Genomic DNA, 15570 nt, shown 5'->3' with positions numbered 1-15570 from the left:
TAAAAAATAAAAAAATCACAAAAAAATTTTTTTTCAGCTTAGAAACCCCCCAAAACAATGAGTGCATCAGCGATAAAATCACCGATGCCAGGAGTGCCAAGTTCGGCGCCCCCAACAGGTCACTCAATGCTCCCAATGACGGCGATGGCCCAGAAAGTGTCCCCAGGTGCGGACTCAACAGCCTCAATGAAGCCCCTGAGCAACAGTGGTCTGAGTTACGTGACCCTTCAGCCAGCCTCGCAGCCCCTGAGCCTGGTGCAGGACCACAGGGGTCCAGTGTACCCAGGCCAGCAGTACAGCAGCAACAACGGTGACAAGCCGGAGGCGGAAAAGTCCCTGGCGAACGGTGTCGAGGGTGTGAAAGCCCAGTTGGACCAGGAGACAATTCCAAAACAGTCAGAAGTCAACAGAAACAACAATCTGAGTCCCGAGAGTTTGATCGAGTCTGAAAAGGGCCCTGGCGATGTGCCTGGGGAGTCGATGAAGCCAGAGGAGAAGAAATCACCGATGAACAATGGCTCGAAGGACCCGGAGACCACTCAAACCCCCAAGACACCCCAGAAGGAGGAGCCAAGTTCGCAAAATGTACAGAAAAAAACACCGACTAAACCAGAGACATCGTCACCACTCAAAGCAGAGATGAAGATTGCAACTACACCCAGAGTTGTCAAGAGAAAATCACGCGAGCTCAAGGATCTTAAGGGGGGTGTTGGGGAGGGGGGCAGCAAACCCAAGAGAAACAGAGTTCAGACACAGCCCTATCAGAGCCCCTTGCCAGAGATTGCCTTGATAGTTAAGACACTTAGCAAACCGGTGGCTAATAAGAATGCCGATGACAAACTTATTGTGTTCTATAAGAATGAGTTTCTCGCGGTGAGAAATGCCGAGGGGAGCTTCTACGTGTGTCAGGCCATGCAGAATATTTATAAGAGCAGTAGGCGCATCAGAATTCGCTGGCTCTCGCAGGACAAGAATAATGGGGAAATTTATTCACCTGATTTTTATGATTTTACTGGTAAGTCGACGGGGGTAGAATTGAAATCGTTCGATTTTTCGGTTCTCTAATTTTGCATGGAAATTATGGAGAATGGTCTGAAACGTAAAAATACGAAGTTTGAGGACAACTTTTGGATGGTCAACTTTTAGAAAATTAAACGAATAAAGGGCTAAAATAATTCAAAAAAATTTGAAATTTTGTGAGATTATAGGTATTAATGAGGACTAAGGCTGTGCTAAAGTTCAGCTGAATCGGTTCAGCCATTTTTGAGAAATCATCATTTGTTTTTAAATCGTTTTTCGCAAATATCCCGAAAACTATCCAACCGATCTTAATTTTTTTTTTCAAAATACTCGTCTTGATGTCTTCTGTCGCAATCTATCAAAATATCTATATCCGTTCATACAAACTTTTCGAGATATTTCCATTTTTCGGTTTTTCGCTGAAAACTTTTGTTAGCACTCTAGTTTTCCTAAAAATTGACATATTAATTTGAAATTTGGTACAAAGTTTCCTCTTGGCACTAAAATGTTTGGTATTGAAGATGGGCTAAATCGGATGGATAGTTTAGGAGATATTCGACTTTGTATCCAAATCTATTTTCTTGAATATCTCAAAAACTACTCAACCGATTTGAATTTTTTTTTTCAAAATATTCATCTCAATGTCTCCTATTCCAACCAATTGGAATATGCCCAATTCATGCAAGTGATTCATGCAAAGTTCCCGAGGAATTCAAATTTTTCGATTTTTCGCTAAAAATCCGTCTTTGCACTTTAACTTTGGAAAAAATTGACATATTAATCTGAAGTTTGGCACGAAGTTTCCTCTTGTTTTCCTTGAAAATTGAGAAAATCAGAGAATTTGCGTCTTACAGAAACTGAACGTTTTTATTCACAACAAAACAGAATTTTTATCTTCTGATTATTTTTAAAAAATAGAATTGCAACGGATCCATTCGGAAGCTTACTACCAATGAAGTTGGTAGAGATGAAAGATAAAAAGACTAACAACGCATAAAGAAACAATCATATCTCTTCAGTTGAATAGGCTCAACCCCCTGCTTGTTTTTTTTTTTGGTTCAGTTCGGAATTTTAGTCATAATTGAGGGGAGTCTGGGATCATTTCGAGAGGATAATTTGCTTGATTTTTAGATTAGTCATTTGAGAGATAGTTTTTTTGCTGAGGTAATTGCAATTTTTAATTCGGAGATTATGATGTCAATGTTTGGGTTCAGGAGAAAATGTCTCTCAGCGTTTTTTTTGTCAGTTCAACTGTTTATTGAGATGATTCGAGAATTGATGAAGAGGGACTTTTCGTAAATTATTCTAGAGGGGATTTTAAAGGATATTTTTTTATTAAGGATTTTCTCATCTAAAAAATGTTTTCAACATTTTCTGGTAAATTCACTGTTTATCGAGATGATTAAAGAATTGATGAAGATGTTTCCTTCAATTTCAATTATGGCATCACTTGTAAATCCAGATATCTCGTTGATAAATTATTCTAGAGGAAAATGTCGATGGTTTTTTCATTTTACTTGATGCATTCGATTACTTGTTAAATGTTTTTTTTATTGTTCTGTTGTTAAATGGTTATTTATCTACTTATGAATTAGAGATTTAGAGATTAATTTTAAAGGATATTTTTTCATTAGAAATTTCCCCCTTAAAAATGGCTTTTACAATTTTATTATCAATTCATTCTTATTGAGATAATTGCATTGGGATAATTTCACTTGAATAATTTATCAACAATTGATCCTTAACCCTAAGAAACTGGAAAAAAATTTCCCCTTAAAAGAATGGCTTTAAAAATTGTATTATCAATCTACTCTTATCAAGATTGAGCAATTTAATTGAACAATTATCGAAATGTCAAAAGAATTGTAAAAAATGTAATTATTAATTTTTTTCAGGGAATTCAATACAAAAATTTGCAATTTAATTTAATTTTCAGACTTCGACTGCATACTGACGAACCTGAACCTCAACAAAATCGACAAGAATAAGTTTCAGTTGACGAAAATCGAGCTTTTGCGTACGGAAAATATACTGAAAAGAGCAATAGACGTGGAGGCTGGTGTCTCTGAAAAGCCAAGTGTAACAGAGGAGCATCCAGACGGACTTGACTTATCCCTGTACAAAGACGAGTCACAATTGAAGAAGAGAAAAAGCACCGTCAAAGGAAAACAACGCCAACGCAAGAGATCAAAACGCGACACATCGTCGTCGTCATCCGAAGATGAATCGAGCGATGAAGATGATAAAAAACCAATGAGAAGCAGTCGTAATAAAAAACGAATCACTAACAAAGCACTGGCCATTGCCAAATCAGTTGCTAAAGTACCGTCACGAGCTAAACGTGCATTAAATCGGGCTAATAAGAGCCCAGTTATAAATAATACGGAGGAGGGAAAGCGTAATGATGCGAAGAAGGTGGAGATGAAGAAAACTATTAAGCAAACCAGTACTGCACCCAGAACGAAACTGCGTGGTGAGTGATGTTTTACCATTCATCGATTGAATATTATTGATCCCAAGTATTATTGAGGCATTATTTTTTAGGGGAATTTTTTTATTAATGGTGAAGTGGTAAAACACGAAAGAACGAAACGGTTTTTATTTTCGGTGAATATTATTGAGCCGAGGTATTATTTTCAGGGGAAATGAATTTTTTTTTTTTGTTAATGGAGGGATAACGTGTGGAGGAATGAAACGATATTTAATTTTTTTTCAATATTATTAATGAAAAGTATTATTGAGGGATTATTTTGAGGAGGAATAATTTTTTTTCGTTAGTGAAGTGAATAAAAACGATAGAATGAAAGGGTTTCTTGTTTTTATTTATTTTTATAATTTATTTTGTTCAGTTTGGGATTATTTTGGAGATGGGGGCTTGAAGGAAATGTCGAAGGATTTTTTTAGAGGAAAGTGGTGATTTTTTAAAGGTTTTTTTAAGAAGATTAAGGCAGAATTGAGGGAATTCTTGGGTTTTATCACTTCATCACCGGGTTTTTATTGATTTTTCATTTCCTGAGGGGTTTTGATTAGGTTGAGAGGGGGTCTTGATGATTATTCAAATTTAAGGAGATGGTAATAACAGGCGATGGCCTGGATAATATTATTTAATTATCGTTTTTCAAAATTGAAACATTTCTTCCTTCAAAAATGATTTTTTAATTTTTCCCAATTGAAATCGTTCAAACCTTCAGTTAATCCTCCTCATCCAGTTAATCCGCACGAATTAATTCGGCCTAATTAATCCTCTGACTCAAAACAAACAAACTAATCATTCCGAATCCATTAACATCATTGTTGCAAATCCATTTGCAACAATTCGAATTTTTCGTCTTTTTAAGATCGAAATTCTCTCGTTAACGAGTGGATTTATGGAAAAATATCAGAGAACATTTTTTGTAGAGAACTTTATAAGCTATAAATAACATTTTCTGACATTTTTCGATAAAACTACTCGTTAAGACGACAAATGCGATGTTAATCAATCCAAAAAACACTAAAAGTTATGTTGAACTTTTTTTGTTTCAAAATTCACACAAATCTCTTCCTTTAAAAACCATAATTTAATTTTTCCCAGCTAAAGTAGTCCAAACGTTCGATGAAACCCTCTATATTCCATTAATTTCCACGAAATAATTGGGTCTAATTAATCCCCCAATTAATTCATTTGCAACAAGTCGAATTTTCCTTCCTGTAAAAACGAAATTGTCTCGTTAATGATTAGGTTTACGGGAAAATGTCAGAGAACATTTTTTGCAGATAATTTCAAAAGCTACAAAAAAAGTTGTCTGACATTTTTCGATAAGACTACTCGTTAAGAACATAAATTTAATTTTAATCAACCTAAAAAAAATAAAATTTAGGTTAAACTTTTTTTTTGTTTCAAAATTGCAACAAATTTCTTCCTTCAAAAAATATTACTTAATTTTTCCCAACTGAACAAGGCAAAACCTCCACATCCCATTAATCCTCATGAATTAATTCGCCCTAATTAATCCTCTAATCAAAGCAAAACATTCTAATCGCCCCAAATTAATCCATTCTCAACAAGTCGAATTTTCCATCCTGTTAAAAACGAAATTTTCTCATTGACGATTGGATTTAGGGAAAAATGTCAGGAAACATTTTTTGTAGAGAACTGAATAAGCTACAAAAACGTTATCTGACATTTCTCGATAAAACTACTCGTTAAGAAGATAAATGTAATTTTAATCAACCCAAAAAACACTAAAATTTATGTTGATCTTTTTTTTAATTTCAAAATTAACACAAATTTCTTCCTTTAAAAATTATTCCTTAACTTTTCCCAACTGAGCAAGTCAAAACCTCCACATCCCATTAATCCTCACGAATTAATTCGTCCTAATTAATCCTCTAATCAAAACAAAACATTCTAATCACCCCGAATTAATCCATTCTCAACAAGTCGAATTTTCCATCCTGTTAAAAACGAAATTTTCTCATTAACGAGTGGATTCAGGGAAAAATGCCAAAAAACACTTTTTGTAGAGAACTTCATAAGCTACAAAAAGTGTCCAGAGCACTTTCGTCGTATATCCACTCGTTACCGAGATTACTCCGAAAGCAACAAAGATGTTCAATTTGACTCGTCGAAATTAATTCCATCGTTAAAAATCGAACTAAAAAAAAATTATAAGAGCAATTGGAATAACAAAAAAAATCAAAACCATCTCCTTAAGGGACTGGCGAGAGCACAGATGTGGAGAGGAATGATAAAACATCAACGGGACGTGCAAAGAGAATGGCAACAACCACTTCGAAAATCACCACCACTGAGGATTCAACTTCTCGAACTAAAAAATCACGTGGTAGAGCGTAACTTTAATTCGAATGAAATATTACCTAATTAACAAGGAATTTAATCGCATCGAGATCCCACGCCTGAATTTCCCCGAAAAATCTAATTAATTAATTATTTTCTCATTAAAAATGGGGAAAACGTAACAAAATGATTTCTCACGCCTCCTGAATTGTCCAATTATCCCGTTAATGAGTGGATTTACGGCAAAATGTGTCTCAACCTTTTTTGCAGCTTATGAAATTCCTCAGAAAAAATGTCCTATAACATTTGGGCGTAAGTCCACTCGTTGCCGAGATAATCGCGCATTTAATGGGAGTTTTGTTTCGTTTTGTCACTTTGTTATTTTATTTTTGCATAAAAACATTTTATTTTGGTTTTTCCACGATTTTTACTGTTTTATTTGCAATATTTTCTAGGATTTTTTGATGATTAATTACTGAAACTCATGCATGGGATCCAGCAAATGAAAAAGTCACGATATTGTGTGAAATAAGGATGACACGAGGTTAAATTTAAATACCTTGGGTTAATGATTATCTACAGGGTGTTGTCATTCGCACACTGATGCACTATTGCAATAGTATATTTTTGATGTCGTACACGATTCTAATTCTCCTTTAACTCATGTTTGTGTGAATAATTTGAATAATTCCACGTTCTGAAGGGACTCCAGTCAAATCAAGAAAACTTATTCTGTTAATTTTGCGAATATCTCGTTAACTATTGGTCCTAAGAGAAAATGTCACTGGACCTTTTTTGTAGCTGATAAAATTCCCCAACAAAAATGTTCTATGACATTTTCCCCTAAAACCAATAATCAACCAGATATGCGCGGAATTAGGAACATTTTTTCTCATTCAACTTTGATCCACTCATCAACAATAACCTCTCATTATCTCGTTAATGAGCGAATCCAGCGTAAAATGTCACAATACATTTTTTTTAGAGAATTCAATTTCCTAGAAAAAATGACGAGGCGCATTTTGTCGTAAGTCCACTCATTACCCAGATATTCAAGTTCTGAAGTTTAAACCCCTCAAGTTGTGATTTGAGTGAACTAAAACCTCGAATTTACGTTATTTCTCGTTATAAATTCATCAAAACTAATTATGGAAAGTCCATTAACATCGTTAATCACAACGAGAAAAGTATCTGATGATAAAACCCCCACAAGGACAATTATTCAATCGAAAAGAATGAATTTTTCATTAATTTTACTTCACTCAATCCCAAGAGAACAAATAATTGTACAAATGCCCCACAAAAACCTCCAATCATCAGTAAAAAAGTAATAACCCCCATCTGAACAAGAACAATCCCACTAATTAATCAATAGCCTCCTAAATAGATCGAGAATTAGGATAAAATGTACATCATGTTTAAAAAAACAAAGCACTGCTCAAGATAATTGCAACCTAAACTAGCAGTTAAACGATTGAAAATAATAAATCATGGTCCAATTACGTATTTTTGGTTTAAGTTGAATGTGCAAATTGATTGATCACTGATTAATTGCGTCATTACGATTAATTGTGAGTGAAAGATAGATAATTCGAGTACAGATGACCGAATTCTGTAGTAATCATGAGAAAACCAAGTAATTAATCGATGAATTGTAATTAAAAGAGAAAACGTTTCAATTTTTCTTTATCAATTCGAGGATGCAGCACCTAATTCAGAGGTTGTGGTACCTTTTCACCTCGATTTATTGATTTATTGATCGATTGATTGGGAGGGAGTTTTAATTGATCGATTGATTGAATGGGAAAATTGGTGAATGAATTTTAATTGCCAAGGATTTGCGTCTGATTGTACATTTTCAATCGTAGTATGATAATCATTTTTTTTTCTTTGAATTAACCAAATCTATATTCGATTTGTTAATTAATTTAGGGTTAAGTTATTGATTGTATTGTATTCATATCAATGTTTGAGGTAATCGATTTTCATTGCCAGGTTTTAATTGAGGGGAGGAGCGATTAGCATTTAGGGTAGGATTATTGCACGGAATTATTTTCAGGAGGTGATACATTTTTTTTATTGACTTTAGTTGGTGATTGATTTTGTGGGCGAGGGGTGAGAGCTTTTTGGGGAGGGTCGGGTGAAAATTTTGTCTGATAATTAAATTAGATAGTATTGAGGTAATTAAGCAGTTGAAGATTTTTTTTTTTTTGATTTAGTCACGTTGGAAGGATTTTGATAGTCAATTTGACGATTATCTCGGTGGGGAGGGGGTTTAGGGGAAAATGTTACTGAACATTTTTTGTAGAGAATTTCATAAGCTACAAAAAATGTTCAATAACTTTTTCTTCTAAAATCAATAATTACGGAGATAATTAAGAAATTACAGGTGACTTTTTTTCGCGCTTGAAATTTTTTTAATAATTTCGGCACTTGTTAACTGCTTTATTATTTCGGTAAGGAGTGGATTGAGTGGAAATAGTCATAAGACATTTTTTGTAGAGAATTTCATCAGCTACAAAAAATGTTCAATGGATTTTTCTCCTAAAACCAATAATTACAGAGATAATCGAGAAGTTGGTGAAGTCGTTTTTGTCTCACTTGAATTTTTCAAATAATTTCAGAACTCGTTAATTATTTAATTACCTCTTGAATTAATTATCAATCGACATCAGACCCCACCTGTCACCACTCGCCAAATCAATAAGAAATTTATTTTTTTTCAATAAATTTTACAAACATTTTGGCCAATCTCCAATTTGGCATTTTGATGTTTTTTTTGAAAACCTGCGCAGCAGCGATTTTCCGCGGCATAATTAAACCTAATTACCTTAACAAAGAATTGATAAGTATAAAAATGAATGAAATTCAATGAAAATAATGTATAAAGTCTTCGAGTCTAATCAACTTAACGATGAAGAAGAAAAATATATATTATCATTTTTTCCGTGAATTTTCCTTTTGGATAATTCTGGGTGCAAGTGGAATGAACTAAAAGTGTTTCTATTATTTACTCCGATGCTTTGTATTTGATTATTGTATTGGGAGAGAGAATTTTGCTTGAATTAAAAAGCAATTCAATTGTAATCCATTTTATTTGACTTGCAATCGAGTCTTGAGAAACCCAAAATCCCGATTATCTCGAGATCTGTGGATCGAATCACAATAAATCCAACTTTATTCGAAAGATCAGAAAATTTCGGATCTCATCCTCTGGTATTGAACCCATTTTGCCCCACTGGTTGCCCGTAAAATCAGCAAAGACGTTTTTCTCGGCGAAAACGGTTTTTCCCCGGTATTTACATGAAAAACGGGGCAGAACGGGTTCGTGACCAGAGGTTGAGGTCGGAAATTTTCCGAGGAATCCAACGAAGTAAAATTTATTTCCCTAGCCCCATCAGATCCCGAGATATTCAGCAAAAACAAAACTCGACTGCAGCAAATTCGTCTTCACTATATTTTAATTAATTACTGAAACTTAATTAGTAATGAGCGTGTATAATAGCTTACCTAACACTTGAAACTTCTTTTTTAACTGAAAATGAATGCTTATAAGGGATTTGTATTAAAAGCACATGCAATATAGTTAAATAAAGCCCCTGAAAACCTAAAAAGCGAGAAAATTTGAACAAAAAATTTCCCATTAATGAACTAAAACCAATTAAAAACCCTTAAATTAAACAACAACGTGCTGTGCTGATACACGTGGCACATGTGTTTGGAGTTATGTCTGATAATATAATGAAAATGAATGAATAAATACAGAATATAATTATAATAGTTAAGTAATTAAGAAAAAGTGGGTTGGATACTGATTAAAAAAAATATCGATTATATTTGCATATTGTATTGGTCCCCCAGACAGACGTCGTGTGGAACTAATTGTATAAACTTAGTAAATAATTAATGATGGTGGGAGAAATTATTCAGCAGATGATTGAGAAAAATTTGAAAAAAGATGATTGAGGGACATTTCGAGAGGATGGGATTGATTCATCAATTGATTAATTGTGAGGATTGATTGATTGACAACGCAATAGTATACAGTATAAAAAAAGTGTTTTAATAAATATCAATAGAAAAAAAATCGAGTTACATGATAAAAAATATCTACATCGGTTACAAAGTTTTTTTCGAATACAAAATTACATTTCCCTCTGTTTTACTTTTTTTATTAAACAAAATCAGGCTTTGTTTTGCTCAATGGAAGAGTAAAATGGGAGTTTTTATTTATTTAAATATCTTCTATTTTTCATCATCGGTATTATCATCCACTCCCCAGGGTTCCTCTTATAATTAACGTTTAATTAACTTACTTCGGGTAATTAGTGGGGGATTTATTACTAAATAGATTTATTAATACTCTGTTTTGTTTCGATTTTTTGTTCATCGTGAGGCTACGTACAAAAATATTGTCGCGAGGGGACGAGTGAGGGCGAGGAAGACCTTACGAATGGATTTTATTTCGGTTTTGCATTATTGGAAAATTGTTATTTAAACGTTGTGGGTTTTTTAAGCTTTTTGGGGGGAGAATTGTTCGTAGGCCCTCTCAGTCAGTCTATAAATTCAATAGTTTGAAATTGGGAGACACGAGGTGAAGGGTTGTCAATTACAAAAGCCTAAATTTAACTTTTAATTTGTCCTGCAAATGACTAAATTTATAAAAAAATTAATTTAATTATCTTTTTTCCATCAATTATTAATTTATCAAAAAAATGAGGGAAAAGATTAAGAAAAATTGATGTTTCATCTCCCAATTCCGTAAAGTAAAAAGATTATTCTTGAAAATCTTCGAAGTTGAAGATTTGCTGTCGAATACAGTTGGAAAATTTCAACGCTGATTGACTCGGTAGAGAAGTGGAAAAATAGTCCCATTATTTCGGCAATTATCTCGTTAAAGAGTGGACTTGCGACAAAACGACATCAGACATTTTTCCGAGCTTATAAAATTCTCTCCAAAAAATGTGTTCCAACATTTCCTCCCAAACCCACTCATTAACGAGATAACTAACCAATTAACTCGTCATATCACCTTGCAAAATCCCTCCTCCCCCAAACCATTTCCTAATTCCTCAATTACCTCCTTAACCAATGGCTCTACAAAAAAACATTCCAAGACCTTTCTTCAAGCTTACGAAATCCTGCACAAAAAATCTCCTCTTACAATTTCCCCTAAACCCCGCCATTACCGAGATAATCCCCAAATTAAAAGCTCCCATCACTTCCAAAAATGCCTCCAACGCCAAAAAACGGCTCCCCAAAATTCCCAGTTACCTCCCAAACCACTGCATTTACGAAAAAAAGTCTGAGGACCTTTTTTGTAGCCCACGAAATGCTCCCCAAAAAATGTCCTCTCCCATTTTCCCGTAAACCCCCGCCCTGTCGAGATAATTCCCAAAAAGCCGATGCCCTCCACTTGCAACAATTTTCTCCACTTCTCCACCTCTTCAATCTCCTTAAAAAAATTTAGACAAGTGCCTCAGCATGATAATGGTGATAATGATGATGGATGTGCTCGTGGACATGCCTCCGGCCAGTGGAGCTGGCAGCGGCAGTCTGTGAGAATTCCCTCTCGAGCCAGCGAACGACCTGTGCCATAGCCCTGGCCTGGTCTTGCTCCCTCGTCGCATGCTTCAGCTGGTGCTTCTTGCTGCTCTTCCCCTGCTGCACAAACTCCACGTCGTTCTTCTGATTGTTCATCTGATTGACATTGGCCTGATTGTTCTGGGGATTCTCCTGGGGATTCAGAATGTTGGGGTTCACCACTGGACTCGACTGGAGATTGTTCCTCAGGGATTTGCCAGCTGCTGGGGGGACGTTCCTCTGGGGTGTTGTGCTCTGGTGGTTCCTCGTTTTTCGGAGATTCCCACGACATTTGGCCGTCAGCTTGGGGAGGGACGTCGAGTGGTGAGAGTATTCTCGCACTGGCTTGTGGTAGGCTGGGGGGGGGCGCTGCGCTGAGGGGGGACGACTTCTCTGGGTGTAGGGGGACGATGGGTCTGTGTACGAACGCTCCAGCGGCACTCGGAGGTGATCGGTTTGGTGTCGTTTCCTGGGGAAAATTGGAGCTATTAAAATTCATTTTTTAAATTGTTTTCAGGATTTTTTGGAATTTTCATTGTGAAGTTTTCATCAGTTTTTTTATCAGGTGACACTCTTGGGGAGAATTTCGTGAGTTAAAAAATGTCTAACGATGTTATTAGTTTTTTTAAAGTATTTTCAGGGGTTATTGGGAAATTGGTGGAGACTTTTTTCTACTGAAAGGATTTCTGAAGTTCATCAAGCGTTGATTCCTTCATTGTGAGATTATGAGGGCCTTGAGGGGAAAATCTCAGAGAACATTTTCTGTGGGGAATTTCATAAGGCACTCGGAGGTGATCGGTTTGGTGTCGTTTCCTGGGGAAAATTGGGGTTATTAAAATTCATTTTTTAAATTGTTTTCAGGATTTTTTGGAATTTTCATTGTGAAGTTTTCATCAGTTTTTTTATCAGGTGACACTCTTGGGGAGAATTTCATGAGTTAAAAAATGTCTAACGATGTTATTATTTTTTTTTAAGTATTTTCAGGGGTTATAGGGAAATTGGTGGAGGCTTTTCTCTACTGAAAGGATTTCTGAAGTTCATCAAGCGTTGATTCCTTCATTGTGAGATTATGAGGGCCTTGAGGGGAAAATCTCAGAGAACATTTTCTGTGGGGAATTTCATAAGGCACTCGGAGGTGATCGGTTTGGTGTCGTTTCCTGGGGAAAATTGGGGTTATTAAAATTCATTTTTTAAATTGTTTTCAGGATTTTTTGGAATTTTCATTGTGAAGTTTTCATCAGTTTTTTTATCAGGTGACACTCTTGGGGAGAATTTCGTGAGTTAAAAAATGTCTAACGATGTTATTATTTTTTTAAAAGTATTTTCAGGGGTTATAGGGAAATTGGTGGAGGCTTTTCTCTACTGAAAGGATTTCTGAAGTTCATCAAGCGTTGATTCCTCCATTGTGAGATTATGAGGGCCTTGAGGGGAAAATCTCAGAGAACATTTTCTGTGGGGAATTTCATAAGGCACTCGGAGGTGATCGGTTTGGTGTCGTTTCCTGGGGAAAATTGGGGTTATTAAAATTCATTTTTTAAATTGTTTTCAGGATTTTTTGGAATTTTCATTGTGAAGTTTTCATCAGTTTTTTTATCAGGTGACACTCTTGGGGAGAATTTCGTGAGTTAAAAAATGTCTAACGATGTTATTAGTTTTTTTTAAGTATTTTCAGGGGTTATTGGGAAATTGGTGGAGGCTTTTCTCTACTGAAAGGATTTCTGAAGTTCATCAAGCGTTGATTCCTTCATTGTGAGATTATGAGGGCCTTGAGGGGAAAATCTCAGAGAACATTTTCTGTGGGGAATTTCATAAACTACAAAAAAAAATCTATGATATTTTTCGATAGACCCAGTAGTTTCTGAGATATTTAGGGAAATAACTCGATTTTTCAATGCTCCTAAATAGAATTTGACTTATTCAATTACTCATTCTTTAATTATCTCAGTAATGAGTGATTTTAGAGGAAAATGTCAGAGAAATTTTTCGTAGAAAATTTCCTAAACTACAATGAAAATTTTATGACATTTTCCGATAGACCCAGTAGTTTCTGAGATATTTAGGAAAATAAACAACTCGATTTTTCAATGCTCCTAAATAGAATTTGACTTATTCAATTACTCATCGTTTAATTATCTCAGTAATGAGTAATTTTACAAGAAAACCTCAGAGAACTTTTTTGTAGAGAATTCCACAAGCTACAAAAAGTTCCCACAACATTTCTCTCCAAACGCAGTACCTTCCAAGACATTTACGAAAGTAAGGAAACAAATTTTTCTATTTCTCCAAATACAACTCCAATCACTCTCCTAATTCTTTCTGATTATCTAATGACTTGAAATCGTCATCATTATTTCTTGCAAATAATTTCACAAGCAACAAAAAGGTCCCACGACCCCTCAATATCCAGAATATTTACGAAAAATCGAGGATTTTTAAAAATTTACCTAGATGCATGGAAACTGAGATTGTTCTTCTCCATATTGGCCTGTATAATCTCGAGTAACTGTTGTCTCTGCATTGACCCAGAGCGTTTACGGTGATTATTAACTAACGGCGTTAAAGGTGTAATTGTTGGTGATGCATCACTGTCATCGCTTACATCACCCTCGGAACTGTTTGAGTAAGGCGATGGAAAATGAGGTACTGGTCCAACTCGTTTTCTCAATTCCTCCTGCTTCGTTGTGTTGAGGGGAGGGACATTATCAGCGTCCTCCTCACTGTGTGACTCCATCACACGTTCAGGCTGGTCAACAGCAATCATTAATCATCAATCAGTCATCAATTAACAACATTTTCGATCTCAATTAATGAAAAATCTCAAAATGCGAAAAAAAAGGGAAAATTTCCCTTCAAATTTTCTCCAACACCCCATGAAGATTACCCTTAATCTGACCCTTATGACCCTCATTAGATCACCTGGTGACCCTGATTTTGACCCTCGTGACCCTTTATTTTGGAGTCTTAATTTCGAGTACCAAATTTTCATCACCAAATTCAATTTGGATTTTTATAATATAGAGAGTTATATAGAGACTCTTATTTGGACCCTTATGACCCTTAGTTGATAACCCCCCTGACCCTTATTCAGACCCTTAACCTTTGTGATCTTTAATCTGACTCTTATTTGGATTCTTCATCTGGCCCGCACTCATGACCCTTATTTTTACCCCCATGACCTTTGTCTGGACTCTTATTTTGACCCTTAATCTGTTCCTTGAGAACCTTATTTAGACCCTTAACTGATCCTTGTTACTTTTATTTGGACCCTTAATCTGAGCCATATGACCCTTATTTGAATCCTCGTGATCCTTAATTTGGATCTTTCATCTGAAACTTGCTGTAACCCTCATGGCCCTTATTTTGACCCTTGTGACCCTCAATTTTTGATTCATAATTTCCAGTACAAAATTTTCATCATCAAAAGTCAATTTAGATTTTCATAATATAGAGATATATAGTGACCCTTATGACCCCCCTGACCCTTACTCAGACCCTTAACTTTCGTGATCTTTAATCTGATCCTTGTGAATCTTATTTAGAACCTTAATCGGACCCTCATTTGAATCCTCGTGATCCTTAATTTGGATCTTTCATCTGAAACTTGCTGTAACCCTCATGGCCCTTATTTTGACCCTTGTGACCCTCAATTTTTGATTCTTAATTTCCAGTACAAAATTTTCATCATCAAAAGTCAATTTAGATTTTCACAATATAGAGATATATAGTGACCCTTATGACCCCCCTGACCCTTACTCAGACCCTTAACCTTCGTGATCTTTAATCTGATCCTTGTGAACCTTATTTAGAACCTTAATCGGACCCATATGACCCTCATTTGAATACTCGTGATCCTTAATTTGGATCTTTCATCTGAAACTTGCTGTGAACCTCATGGCCCTTATTTTGACCCTTGTAACCCTCAATTTTTTATTCTTAATTTCCAGTACAAAATTTTCATCATCAAAAGTCAATTTAGATTTTCACAATATAGAGATATATAGTGACCCTTATGACCCCCCTGACCCTTACTCAGACCCTTAACCTTCGTGATCTTTAATCTCATCCTTGTGAACCTTATTTAGAACCTTAATCGGACCCATATGACCCTCATTTGAATCCTCGTGATCCTTAATTTGGATCTTTCATCTGAAACTTGCTGTAACCCTCATGACCCTTATTTTGACCCT

General features: G+C 35.4%; 2 protein-coding genes across 2 annotated transcripts in view; one reads left to right on the top strand and one right to left on the bottom strand.

Moving 5' to 3' along the window:
* The window catches only part of LOC107039184, a 13903-nt gene extending 3864 nt beyond the window's left edge, over positions 1–10039 (top strand). The window contains exons 2-4 of the mRNA XM_015258679.2: positions 38–1015; positions 2957–3493; positions 5718–10039. Coding sequence (XP_015114165.1) covers positions 58–1015; positions 2957–3493; positions 5718–5857 — 1635 coding nt within the window. The 5' untranslated portion in view covers positions 38–57 and the 3' untranslated portion in view covers positions 5858–10039. The remainder of the gene's footprint in view (positions 1–37; positions 1016–2956; positions 3494–5717) is intronic.
* LOC107039185 (protein naked cuticle homolog 1) overlaps positions 9757–15570 on the bottom strand; it is a gene marked incomplete at its 3' end in the record, with an annotated part of 26743 nt that continues 20929 nt past the window's right edge. Inside the window, 2 exon segments of the mRNA XM_015258681.2 lie at positions 9757–11852; positions 13828–14126. Of these exon segments, the coding sequence (XP_015114167.1) occupies positions 11267–11852; positions 13828–14126 (885 nt within the window).

This window comes from Diachasma alloeum, unplaced genomic scaffold, assembly GCF_001412515.2.
Source record: "Diachasma alloeum isolate Michigan unplaced genomic scaffold, Dall2.0 Dall_scaffold_00294, whole genome shotgun sequence".
Taxonomy (NCBI): domain Eukaryota; kingdom Metazoa; phylum Arthropoda; class Insecta; order Hymenoptera; family Braconidae; genus Diachasma; species Diachasma alloeum.
This window is presented reverse-complemented; position numbering and strand designations above follow the sequence as displayed.